General features: G+C 52.7%; 2 protein-coding genes across 2 annotated transcripts in view; one reads left to right on the top strand and one right to left on the bottom strand.

The window, feature by feature from the left end:
- The window catches only part of CDH23 (cadherin related 23), a 575,832-nt gene that overhangs the window by 443,497 nt on the left and 119,356 nt on the right, over positions 1 to 12,979 (top strand). The window contains exon 27 of the mRNA XM_031956552.1: positions 866 to 1,014. Coding sequence (XP_031812412.1) covers positions 866 to 1,014 — 149 coding nt within the window. The remainder of the gene's footprint in view (positions 1 to 865; positions 1,015 to 12,979) is intronic.
- On the bottom strand, positions 6,933 to 7,819 carry C2H10orf105 (chromosome 2 C10orf105 homolog). The gene has a single exon (XM_031956554.1). It carries the CDS (start codon positions 7,797 to 7,799, stop codon positions 7,377 to 7,379), a length of 423 nt encoding a protein of 140 aa, XP_031812414.1. The 5' UTR covers positions 7,800 to 7,819; the 3' UTR covers positions 6,933 to 7,376.

Below are 12,979 nucleotides of genomic sequence, written 5' to 3'. Positions count from 1 at the left end.
CAGTAGGTTCTTACCCTGGAATCCATCAACTTTTTAAGTTATTATTATTAATTACGTAGATGACTGTATCCCCGTGTAACAGATTTCCTTTATACGCCTATGAATTTTATTTTCTGAAAAGATTCTGAGGAGTTTGTAGAATTCATTGTAGAAGAGGTTCAGGATGCAAAAAAAGTTAAGAAAATCCTGATTTTGTGGGATTAAGAGGGGGGTCTTTGTACCTGTCCTAGGCTTATTATTAAAAAATAAAAGCAAACCCTCAAAAGAGAGGCTGCTGTGACTCAGCTGCATATACTTGTCCCCTTCCCCCCTGGAACCCTTATGTAGAATTGCCAGCTCCTACCCCCCTCTTTTCCCATGTTTAAAGGCCAAATAGAGCCTGGGGGTGAGGCACAAGAGGAGATATGTCCCATATTCTTTGGGTCAGGTCAAAAAAAGAGAGACACGAGCCAAGAGATCTCTGACGGGTCCTTAGGGCCCCTTGCAGGAGGACATGTCTTCACACTCAGCCCCAAGGACGACCCGGGTCCCAGAGCCTTCCTGCAGAGGTCTGAGCCCCCTGACCATGGTGGTTTGGGCACCCTGTCTCAGGGGAGCCCCCCTGACCATGGCGGTTTGGGCACCCTGCCTAGGGGGTGTCCCCTGACCATGGTATCAGTGAGGGGCAGAGGGTGCAGTGGAGCGGCTGTTCCGACTTTGGGCCTAGGTCTGGACCCTGCCTTGGTCATGGTGGGTGTCCTTTCTGGCTGGTATAACTAGATCATCAGATGGGAGGGTCTCCCAGCTCCTGCAGCCTTTCTGGACGCCGGCTCTCTCGGGCCAGCTTGGTTCCTGGTGCTGAGCCCCCCCTTCTCTGTACTCTCAGACAATGGCCCGGTGGGGAAGCGGAGGACCGGCACAGCCACCGTGTATATCACCGTGCTGGACGTCAACGACAACCGGCCCATCTTTTTGCAGAGCAGCTATGAAGCCAGTGTCCCCGAGGACATCCCTGAAGGCAGCAGCATTGTGCAGGCAGGTGGGGGGGACCTGGGCAGGGCTGGGGGCGCAGAGGGGGAGGAAAGGGACGAGACCCTCCCCCATCAGGCTTGTAGAAGAAAAGCCAATGGGGGAGTTGGGAGAAAAGGGGAGGGGGAGCGCGTGAACACAGGGGATCTGGGAACACGGGCCAGACTGGCCCCAGGAAGCCTCAGGCCCCTATTGCCCACCTCCCTACTCCCCCCACCAGCTCCCACATTGATGGGGTAGAGGCCAGACCCCTCCAGGGGACACAGGCCCCTCCCCAGGGCACAGACCCCTCTGGGGGGCACAGACCCCTCCATGGGGCACAGACCTGTCCTGGGGGCACAGGCCCCTCCTGGGGACACAGACCCCTCGGGGGGCACAGACCCCTCTTGGGAGCACAGCCCCCTCCCCAGGGCACAGACCCCTCCGGGGGGCACAGGCCCCTCTGGGGGGCACAGGCCCCTTCTGGGGGCACAGACCCCTCGGGGGGCACAGGCCCCTCGGGGGGCACAGGCCCCTCCCGGGGGCACAGACCCCTCCCGGGGGCACAGACCCTTCTGGGGGCACGGGCCCTCCAGTTTGCCCCTTTTCCTCCGCCCTTGGCTCCCCTGTTCAGGAAGAGCTGGGAGGGACGGCTTCCCAGCCGGGGGAGGATGGCTGGTAGAAATGTCAGATTTTCCCGGAAGGGAGGAGACAAGGAGGAGGCACAAGCCAGGGCTCAGCTATGGCCCAGAACAGAGATGCTTTCATCCGGGTTTGGCTTGTGCTTTCCTCAAGGGAAGTAAACAGGCTGAGGAAGAAAGGGTCCCTTTGCCAAAGTTGTAGGAAGCAGGAGGATCTGAGGGGAGGGAAGGGTATGGGGGAGGGGAATGTATGTGCATCCCATTCACCATCCTCCCAAACACACGGGTCTGGGGACACATCAGCTGCTGGGGCGGAGGGGAGGAGCAGAAAGAGGAGTTGGGAATGAATGACTGTTTTCAGCCATCGCCCAGGGGACTGTGAACCAGGCCAAAAAGCAAAGCCAAAACTAGCTGTTTGGGCCCAGCCTGGGAGGGCTGCTCGGCCCACTCCGCTCAGAGGAGGATTCTGGGGGAAGGGGCTAGCCTGTGCCCAGGAGCAAAGGGTCGGCTCCCCCAGATCCGGAAACTCCCGAGTGGGAGACAGGAAAGGCAGGGAATTTCCAGCCCTTGCTTGGCATCTGAGGGTTGGGAGAGGTTCCCAGGAAGATGGGCAAGGGGCTGACATTCCACTGCTCAGAACTCCCAGCTGCAGAGGCTCACATCGAGTCAGTCATGTTAGCACTGACCACCCTGGAAACAGCGAGGCGCCCCCCACCCTGCCACAGAAAGGCTTTTCTCCAGGCTGCTCCTCCCCTGAAAGAGCCCTGGCTCTCAAGCTCAAATCCCTGTTCCACCCCTTAGTATCTGCAGGAACTTGGGCCCATCGATTCCTCCTGTGAAAATTCTTTGAATCCCCCCTCTCGGGGACCTCCCTGCTTCGTGGCCAGCCTTCCTCCGTCCCGGAGCCTGGCCCTGGGAGCCGCTGGAGCTTGGAGCGCCCGAGTTTTGCAGTTGTTCCCCAGCTCCCCTGGGTTCTGAGCCTGACGCATCCCCAGCCAGCACGGGTACGGGCTGAGAAGCAGTCACCCCACAAAGGAGAGTGTGGAGAGTGTGACTTTTCCAACACTGACTGACCCGGAGTCTGCTCTCTCGTGGGAAGTGATGGGGCTTTAACAAGAGCACGGCTAGCCTGTTTGTTTGAGAGAGGGGGCCCTCCCATCAGACAGAGATCTGTGCGCCATCTTCCAACCTCAAATAATGACGCTGTATTCACCCAGTACTGTTGAAAACCGGGGAACCCCCTTCCAATGGGCACTGATAGAGATCAGCCATTCTAGTTCTTATTTCACAAGAGGGGAAACGGAAAGTGGAATGATTTGCCCAAGATTCTTAGTGGTTCAGGGGTCAGACCAAGGTGAGTTCTTAATCAGAGGGATGGCTCTTTCCTAGGGACTGAGCATGGGGGAAGGGGAGGGGCTGTATCCTCCCCAGGTGAGCTTGGTCTGGACGAAGGACCGTAGTCGATGCTGGCCGCCCCGTGTCCCTTTGGGAAGCTTAAGCCTGGAGCCCCACAGCTGTGGCAGGGAGTTACAGTCTCCCCTCTTGTCATGGCACAATAAACACAGGTGCCCTTAGAGGTGGAGATGAGAGGATGAGGGATGGTGACAAAGGGCTGTATTGTTCCCAGAGCTCAGTGGCCAAGGATTTGAATGTTGTGTCTGAGCGGTGAGTTCACTGGGGCAGGAACAAAGAATAATCCAGGCTTCCTGAGGGCTCTACCATGACCCGCTGCCCGTGGACACAGCAATGGGGGAATGTGTCGAAGGAACCTGCCTTAGTTTGCTCAGCAGGACCCTCACAGGTAATAGGATTAGGTAACTAATTGTCCATGAGGAGGAGATAACTCAGAACCTTCCCTCTACCTGGTTGTAGCCTGCATCTAGTTTCTGTTTTATAGTTTTTATCTTTTTGGCCTGAACCTGTGGTTTACAGTAGTTGGTTTTGTAGTAGATGTTTAATAAGTACAGGCTGAATGAGAGGGGGGAATACCATCTGAGCAGGGAACTCCTGGTGTGGAGACTCTGCGATAAGTGATCTGGAACACCAGAACGTTAAATGACTTACCTGTGGTCACACAGTCCGTCAGATACGTCACGCTGCTTCTCATAGGTCCTGATCGCCGACAGACAAAATCAGCACCAAATAGTCCCAGGTCTTGTCCCATTCAGTTAATAAGCACAAGTCATTGGGCTGCGCGCTGTATGTGCTTCTTTTCATCTAGAGGAGAAGGAGCTCTCAGAAAATCCTGGATCCTGTAGGGCAGCTGCATGGTGGGCCAGCAATACCCTCTCCTCTCCTTCCCCAGCCCATGACCCTGCTGTGGGCTGAGGGGAAAGGGCCGGACAGAGGCAGTAGTGGGGAGCCTCATATCCCTCGGGAAGTAACAGCAGCTGTTGACATTTCCTAATCAGAACTCAGGTGTCACTTACAGCTGCCGGCAGCCCCCACCCTTGGGCCCATCTCTTCCTGACACTGCTCTGAAAGGGGCCTCTTAATGCATCTGAAGCCACCCCTACCTGAGTGATCCTGACACCTTCTTATGGAAGGAGCGCCGCCAGACACATCTCCGAGATCACAATTAGATAGAAATCTATGACAGCCTCCAGCTCATTCCCCTCTGACGGGCCCAGGTACGGCGCAGAAAAGGGAACAAACAGTAACACGAGGCTCCTCTTCCCTGGAGCCCCTCCGTCCGTGGGTGCTCCCAGCCAGCAGGAGATGGGCCAAGCTCACTGGCTGGGCTGGAAGCTCCCCAAATGAGCCAAGGTTCCTAGCGGGCTCCCCAACTATGGAGGATCTCTGGTGGAGCCGGGGTGAATGTGCCCGGAGTCCCTCAAGGTAGCCAGGAGATGAAAGCATCTTGACACCATCCCAGCCCCCAGATGCTCTAGTCCCGAGGTCAGGAAACACTTTTTGTTACAAGCTCCTCCTTTCCCCAGCCCTGATCCGATCCCCCACCTAAAGGCCACATGCAGGTTGGATGGATCGTTTTACAAGGAAGTCGCCAAGAGCGGCGCACCTGAAGGAGGGGCCCGATCAGACCCTTTCTATATGAGGATAATGCAAGGAACTGAGAGACAGCAAGTCCGGGGGGAGGAAGCCCACAGAGAGAGAGCTCAGAAACTGGAAGGGGAAGTGGGACTGGGAGAGTGAGTGGGAGGCAATGGGAGGCAGGTCTGGGCCTCTCGCGGCTGCTGACTCAGTCCCAGAGCTGACCAACAATGAGATGGGCTGACTCATGAGGGACCCAGTTCCCCATCACTGCAAGGAATCCCACGGGAGACTTCTCCGTTGAATGGGAGATGGGCTCCGAGGCTTTCCTAGCTGCCAGATCCTGGAGACATCTGGGGGTTTGGCCTCAAAAGCGTGGCCTTTGAACCCTCTCTGTCAGCCCTATGGGGTCCCCTTTTAGGGTCTCAGGGAAGCATTTTTCTGTCACCAGAAGCAAGACTTCTTCTGGGGGAAACAGTCTGTACATGAAGTAGTGAATGAGAGCTGAGCTCGTTACCAGAAAGACTTGAGTGGAGATTCTGTCTCTCCAGCACATTGTTGCTGTTCAGTCATTTTTAAGCTCTTTGTGGTGGGATTTTCTTGGATCCCAATCAGAAACATATGTCTGAGGCCGGAGTTGAACTCGGGGGATGCACTGCAGTACCACCTGCTGCCCCAAATGGCCAACACGAGGAAGAAGATGGTACCCTCCATTCTGGTAAAATCACCAGTGTCCTTATGCACTCTAAGCCAAGATATACACTATGTAAACACAAAGGGAGGCGAGGGCAAGGGCACTGCCATGCAGGCAATCAGGAGGAGCTCAGTGCCAAAGATGCATGAGCCGGCTTTGGGGAAGCCAGAGGTGAAAAGGAAGAGTATCCCAGATAGGAAGGAGAGCCTCTGCAAAGGTGGGAAACACTGTGGGCCACACCAGGCACACTGGTTTGTTGGCTCAGAGGCACAAAGGGGACTCATGGGCAAAAATAGCCTGGAAATGGAGGCTGGGATCAGATGGTAAAGGGCTTTAAGTTGCAAGCAGTACGGTTATTAAAAAGGGAAGAGCATTTATTAAAAGCCTGCTGTATACCAGGCAGGCAGTGTGCTAAACACTTTAAAAATATTATCTCATTTGGTTTCTCCATGGGAAGCCACTAGAGAGGGATAATGGCCTGCTCGGTTCTGTGCTTTAGGAAAATCAATTTGTCAGCTGTGTGAAGGATGAACAGAGAAGAAAGAAAGGTCGCAGGTCTCATTTTCTTTCTGAAGGGAAAGGTATTTGACTGTTATAGACAGGTAAAGGAGAAGACAGACCATTCTTTTTATCCTTAGACTTTTATGCAAGACTTAAAACTTAGAGCATGTGGCCTCAGCCAAGAGACCTGAATCCTAGAGAGGCATTAAGTTTGACCCCTTCCAGTCGTCCTCTGACCTTCTTCTGAGAAGTGAGGATGTGGCAGGTGGTCGGGGAGACCTATCTTATAACCACCAGGAATAAAAACATGAAAACTATTGATGTACAGAGAACCTAGTTTGCCTTTTATCTGGGCCTCCCTCTGTGTTAAGGAGGCTCCAGCCACAGGTGTCCCCTTCTGGTCCCACCAGCCCCTCCACCACATCCAAACCTGTTTGTAACGTCTCCTTCCTTCACCCAAGCCATCCCTGCCAGTGCCAGCTTCCCTTTCCCTCCCCCAGTTACTAAGGGGGACTCCTACCGACCAGTTCTCCAGCTGCACAATGAGATACAGCCCAGCTCAGCATAATTAACTCCTCTCTGGGAAGCTCTTCCTCTTCCCTTCCCCATGTTCTTTGTTACTTCCATGGCCTTGATCATCACAAGGAAGGAGATGGTGGAAAGGGGGCCCCTTAGAAGCTTGTGCTCTAAACTTCCTTTCCCCAGGCAGTCCTGGCTCCTAATAGAAAGAGAGTGGGGTCCTGTGCGGTCTGTGCCATTGGTCAGGAAAGCTTTATTCCCAAACAGCCAAAAGACGCCACTTTTTCCAACCTGGGAGTTCCCCTCTCCTGCAGTGATGGAAGTGAGCTGAGGGACGTAAGAGGAGCAGGGCCTCCTGGCGTTGCTGAGCTTGGGCAGGAAGAAAAGGGAGACCCCCTTTACCCTCCTAGGAAACCGCTGATTTGTGCCAGCCCCCATGCGTCCTTATCGCTTGCCCAAACCAGCGTTGAGAATTAATTTGGAGTCCTTTGTGGAATGGAGCTCCGCCCAGGAATCCCCAGCTTTGAGATGCAGACAATTCTGATCTGGGTTAGAAGAAACCTCTGGACCAAAAACGACTTTGGACTCTGTCAGGACCTTCCCCTGAAGCCAGGAAGGAGGCGGCTGGAAGAAGGGACAGAAAGTTGTGTCTTCCACAGCCAAGAGGCGGCTTTTCAAAGGAAAGTTGGGGACGCTGAGAATGGGCTTTCAGAAAACATTGCCCCTTCACCAAAGGGGTCTCCAAGGGAACTCTGTGCTTTGCTTGCTGGGTACATCTGCTAATTCTCCAATTTGTCCCCAGATAGACCCACTTCCAGTGGGAAGCAAACGACCACCTCCAAAATCTACATCTGGGCTAGGACAGTTGTACCTAAGGGCTTGGAGCTTTTCTTTTGCTTTTTCTAAGGGTAGGAGGGTTGAATTGGGGGCGGGTGGGGTCACCGTGGAGGTGGGCTGCCCACTAGACCAGCTTTTGGGGACGTTGCCCCACCTGCACTTGTCACTCGGGGACAGACCGACCCCTAGGCCCTCACTCTCCCCTGTCACATCTTGGTTGATTCCATCAAGCCCCAATCCTGACCACGGAGGGGCTGGTGGGCGGCCGGCCCCGGGTGCTGGGAGCCGGGCCGGCCCCGGCGAAAGCTGTGGATAGATTGGCGCAGGGAGCCGAGGCGCTTCCAGAAGCGCAGCTGGGGCTCGCTGGGCGTCTCCGGGTGGTAGGGCATGCATTCATGAGGGCTGTGGCGGGAAGGGTCCATGGCTGCCGGCTTGCAGAGGGTGACAAAAAGTAGGAAGGTCGCCAGCAGAAGGAAGATGCAGGCCAGAGCAATGATGATGGACAGAGGCTGTGGGATCTCCCCCGCGGGCAGAGGGCTGGCTGGAGCAAGGTCCCCCAAGGTGGTGTTGGTCACGAAAGCCAGGCTGAGGGTGGGGGAAGTCCTGGGTTCAGCATCCTCCGTGCTCATCTTTCCTGCAGTGCACAAATAGTAGAAGGGCTTAGAAACCAGCCTTGGTGACCATCTCGTTCGAGCTTCCCCTGGGGTGAGCATCTATCCCAGCATCTCTCTCCAATTTCCAAAAGAGGAAATGAGATTAAGATTGAGGAATCTGCCATAACTTTTCAGGCCCAACATTATTCACTCTCTAAAGCTCCAGGAAAGAGCTGGACCTGGGGTGTGGAGGACATAGAATCTGGCCTTTGTAATCAGCTCCTGTGGCCTGAAAGAAAAAGTCCTGGACTAGAAGTCCTCGCCCAACTAACAACATTGTGTGATCGGAAATGTCCTTATTTATGCCTCTCAAAATCTCAGCTTTCTCCTCTACAAAATGAGTAAATAATCTCCTTCCTTTCTCCTTTCCTCTTTTTTCTCCTTCCTTCCTTTTCTTTCTCCACTTCATTCCTTTCTCCCTTTCTCCCATTTTCTCTTCTTCCTTCTCTCCCTCTCTCTCTCTCCTCTTCCTCCCTCCCTTCTTCACTCCCTACCATTCTTCCACTCTTCCTCTTGTCTTCCCTTCCTCCTTTCTGTCCTTCCTCCCTTCTTTCCTCTCTTCTTCCTAACTCCCTCCCTCTATTCCACTTGCTCCTGTCCTCCTTCTCCCCTTCCTTCCTCCTTTCCTCTTCCCTCCTGTCCTCCCTCTCTCTCTTTCCTTTTTGTCTTTCCTTCATCCCTGCTGTTCCTTCTTTTCGTAACAAGGACTGGAGAACCATTTCTTTGTTTTGGCCTGTAAAGTTATTGGTACGAGGAATTCCCGGTAAGGAAGCTCCTTCCAGTGCAGACACCTGATAGCTGCTGCCACTTCATCATCTTAGACCAGGAGAGTCAGAAGTCATGTGTCTGGGATCCCATAACCAGAAACAGCAGAGATGGATCTTCCTGATACAGAGCTTGGTTCTCTACCCCCCCCCACCATGATACCCTCCTCAGAGAAAAGATGTTGGTTTAAAGATAAAAAAAAATCATGGGTGTGAAAATAAGTCACAAAAGTATGGGGTAGAACTGCCGGCCATCCTCCATAAGCACGAATGATGCAATCTGTGATGATGAATGAGAAATAATTCTCTATTTTCGCTTGACTGTCCTTGTTCATGGAGGGAAGCAGGAACATCCCCAAATTCATTTCTTTTTGGCTTAGTATAACGTTGTATTTAAGGACAACAGATTCACCTCATCAGGGATATTTGTCTTGTGCAAATATTAAGTCAGCAAACATTAAGGGCTCCTCAGTTTTCCCTGCTTCTCTCAGGGAGAGCCCAGAGGAATGCCAGGCTGAGGCCAGCTTGGGATTTTTGTTTCATTGCTAGGGTCCATGGCGTGTATAAATCCCGTAAAAGCCAGAGGGGTCATGCTAAAGCATTCAGCTCCCCGGCCCCTCTCCGCCACCCTTGCCACCCATCCCCAGCACTCACCAGTACTCTCAGAAGCAAGCTCAGGGTCCCTGCCTCTCCCTTCTCAGACCTGCCTGTGGCTCTCGCGGCCTGCCCAGGGGCAGGCTGGCAGCGAGCATCCTGAGCCTTCTGATCCTTTCTAGGCAGCGGCCCAGCTCTCACAACTCAGGCTCTGGAAATTCTGATTTCTGTCTAGCAGTTCAGGGGCCTCCACCTCTTAGGCAGCAAGCCCAGAGACCGGCCTGGTCTCACTTTGAATCCTAGCTTGTTGCTCATTTCTAGAAGGGAAAGGGTTCCAGGTGCTCACTGGAGGTTGCCCTGGGGCCTGAGAAAAAGTAAAGTTCTGCTCACTTTGCTCCTATAAAAAGGACAGAGAGGAAGAAAGGGGGGTGGGAATCTTTTCTGTAAGTTTCCCTTGTTTGGACTGTGCTGGAAGGAAATCTGCCTGAATTAGGGAGAAGTCTGAAATTTGAAGGGATTTGTTTTTTTTAATCCCCTTTTTTTTAAAATTTTTAATAAAAATAAAATTTTTTTATGGGGTTTTTTTTAATTCCCTTTTTTTTTTGGAATTTTTAAAACATTTTTCCCAAAGGCCAAAGAAAGTTTATTGTCCCTATTTTTGATTAAAAAAATATAATGTTAGTTTATAAAAAAAAAAAATTTAAGGGGAAAAAAATAAAAAAAAAATAAAAAAAGAAGAAAAAAAGAAAGGAAAAAGAGAAGGAAAAGGGAAAAAAAGAAAGAAAAAAAAAAAAAGAAAAAAAAAAAAAAGAGGCAAAGAAGAAGCAAAAAAAGAAAGGGAGAGACGAGAAGAAAAAAAGGGGGGAAAAAAAAGGGTGAAAAAAACAAAAAAAACAGAGACGGGGGGGGGCCCAAAAGGCAAAAGAAGCAAAAGAAAAAAACAGAAACGGGGACAAAAGGAAAGGAAGCCAGGGGGAAAAAGGGGAAAAGGAGAAAGGAAAGGGGAGGAAGAAAGGCGGAAGGCAAACGGGGAAAAAGGGAAAAGGGGGGCTGGCTGATCTTCAAACCAACCCCCCCTCCTTCCCAATTCTAAAACACAAAACTTTCTTAGAAGACAACGGGGGGGCCCCCTCCTTTGCCCCTTGGTTTTTCCCGCTGGAGACCCCCCCAGGGGCGCCGGAAAGGGTTTCCCTCCCGGGGGAAGGGGAAGACCCGAGGGCCCCCGGGTGTCCGGGGTTTTTGCTCTCTGTCAAACCCCGGTTTTCTGTTGGGCTGCTTCCCTCTCTAATTCCCAACCCGGCCTTATCCCAAGCTTCTCAGCCCTAAATTCTGAAAAAAAAACCCCCCTTTTTTATTTCCCCCGTCTGGGAAACTTTTGGGGTGGCGGGCCCTCCAAACTCCCTGGCTTCCCCCCTTTGGTCTTTCTGCCCCCAAAAAGGAAGAACCCGGGGGTGGGTCCCAACCCGGTGGGTTTCCAGAAAAGGGGGGGGCTGACCTCCCTGGGTTTGCCAACTTCCTGGGAAGGGCCCGGCCCCCCAAAAGCCGGTGGCCCCTGGGCACGGGTGACCGGTGTCTGCTCCTGGTGACCGCTCCGTGGGCGTCTGGAAGAGACTCCTGAGTTTTAGCCACCCCGTTCCTGCTCTGTCCTGAGCATTTAATTTGCTTCTGTCTCCCCGAGGAGAACCCTAAGAAGTGGGATGAGATGCGCCCCCGGTGCCCCTCCCCACTCCTCTCTCCCTGTGCCGCTGCCTTCCCTTCGCTTGGTCCTGACTCTGGGGGGAGGGAGGAAGAAGAGGGGAACGGGCAAGGGGTAGGGATGGCAACTGAGATGTGGGAACAAGTTCCAGAGCAGCCTGGGAGCCCTGAGGGCCTCCAGCCCGGGGGGCCGCCACCATCCCCCCCCTTCCCCGGGGGGGAGGCAGTGACAGCAGCAGAGATGGAGCAGAGAGCTGGACCCTATGGGGGGAAGGCCGGGCTGGAGCAAGAATGAGCTCTTTTCTTGGCCCTGCAAGGTCTCCCACTGCTCTCACCTTCCCCTGGTGAAAGTTTGAATGGTACAGTCTGCCTCTGACTATTCAGGGCCTGCCAGCCCCAGGTTACCGAGGGAGTGGGCCTTGGGAACCATGGGAAGGCAGAGGGAGGGAGGGGGGAGGCTGGGAGTGGGCCCCTTTCCCCCGGTTACAGGCCCCCCTTCTTTCACCTCCAATGTGTCTCTTCTCTCCTCCCTGCCCCCCCCCCCCGTGCCTCTTTGGGCATAAACCTTTCCTTGTATTTCTTTCCTTCTCCCCCCGGGCTCCCTTTAGAAGGAGCTCTCCAGAATGGTCAGTCCTGGGCAAGCCACAGGCAGGAGACGGTGTCTGAAGGCTATTGAAGCTGACATCCTTACGATTTGGGTGGCCCGGCCCCAAGACCCTCCAGGCAGCAGCGTCCCTCCCTTCCCCCATCCCCCCTCCCTGACTCTTCATCCCCCTTTCCCACAGAAGCCAGAGTGTAGCAGCTGCCCCTAGCAACAGCTGGCTGGCTCACGGATGAGGATGACAGAGATTCATCAGTTTTAGCTGAGGACTGAGCCTGCCCAATCAGGAGGGGAAATGATGAGAACAGCTAACATTTATCCTGTGCCTTAAGATTGGCAAAGCACTTTACATAAATTATCTGACCCTCAAAGCAACCTTGCAAAGTAGGGACCATTATTGTCCATTTTACAGATGAGGAAACTGAGGCTGATAGAGATCAGTTGTTTTGAGCACAGTCACTTAGCTAATGTCCGAGAAAGGAATTGAACTCAGAGCTTCCCAATTTCAAGTTGTCCCTTCTTTCCATCTCACCCATACTTGTCTCACTTCACACAAATACTAAATAATGTGACATGTAGCTTCTAGGATCTTTATAACCCAGGAAATGTCTTTATTTCACCTGCTTACCTCTTTCCACCTCCTCCGTCTCATCCCAGAGCCACACAAGCCCTTGCACAGCTTGGCTTTGAACACAGAAGTTTTGAGAGCTGTAGAGGCCCAGGAGGAGCCAGCGTCAGATCTGGCCTGGGGGGAAAGCTCTGGGGGGAGGAGAATAGGTATCTGTGTAACTCCCCCTCCTCATGAGGCAGCCCTCGCCTCCCCTCCCAGCATTACACCCAGTGTTCATTTATCTCCACATCCCCCCAGCCTTTTTAATCCTCATTTCCCACTGTGATAAGGCAGGGTGTTGTAAATAATCTGGAGGATGGGAATCCTAATTCTGCTGCTTGCTGCCCTTGTGGCTTGGGGAATTCAATTCAGTAAATATTAGGTGTTTACTCTGTGTCGGGTCCCCTGGGACTACAAAGACCAAAAAACTTAATTTTTAGTACTTAAAAAAACCCAAGAGCTTAAATTCAGCTCTGTGAAGGGGACTAGGAATATACATCAATCTATCTCTTGTAAAAGAGAGAAAGGGATGGGAGAGAGAGATCAACAGAAAACAGAGCTAATAATGGAAGGAAGCACTCGAACTTTAGCTTAGAATTTAAAGAGGTGATTGCTGTACTTCTGTGGACCTCAGTTTCCCTTTTTGTAAAATAAGATGGACTTGTTATCTTCAAGCTCTAAATTTGTGATCCTTTGACTTAGAATGCAGAGATTGCCCCCCCCCACCCCGAGGGGGCTCTGTGAGGTGAGGTAGAAGGGAGAGTCGGTGGCAAGTGGAATGGAGTTGCTCCTAAGGATAAAGAGGTCTTCACTTTTCCCTTGGTCAGGTTTTAGAGAAATAGCAGATGCCCTGGAAATTCTATCTCGAAATAGAGCACTATGGGAATTTTCC

The sequence above is a fragment of the Sarcophilus harrisii genome, chromosome 2 (assembly GCF_902635505.1).
Source record: "Sarcophilus harrisii chromosome 2, mSarHar1.11, whole genome shotgun sequence".
NCBI classification, from domain to species: Eukaryota; Metazoa; Chordata; class Mammalia; order Dasyuromorphia; family Dasyuridae; genus Sarcophilus; species Sarcophilus harrisii.
This window is presented reverse-complemented; position numbering and strand designations above follow the sequence as displayed.

Bases quoted from the DNA above. Each gene is read 5' to 3' on its own strand.
- C2H10orf105 (XM_031956554.1), bottom strand. From the start codon at position 7,799: ATGAGCACGGAGGATGCTGAACCCAGGACTTCCCCCACCCTCAGCCTG.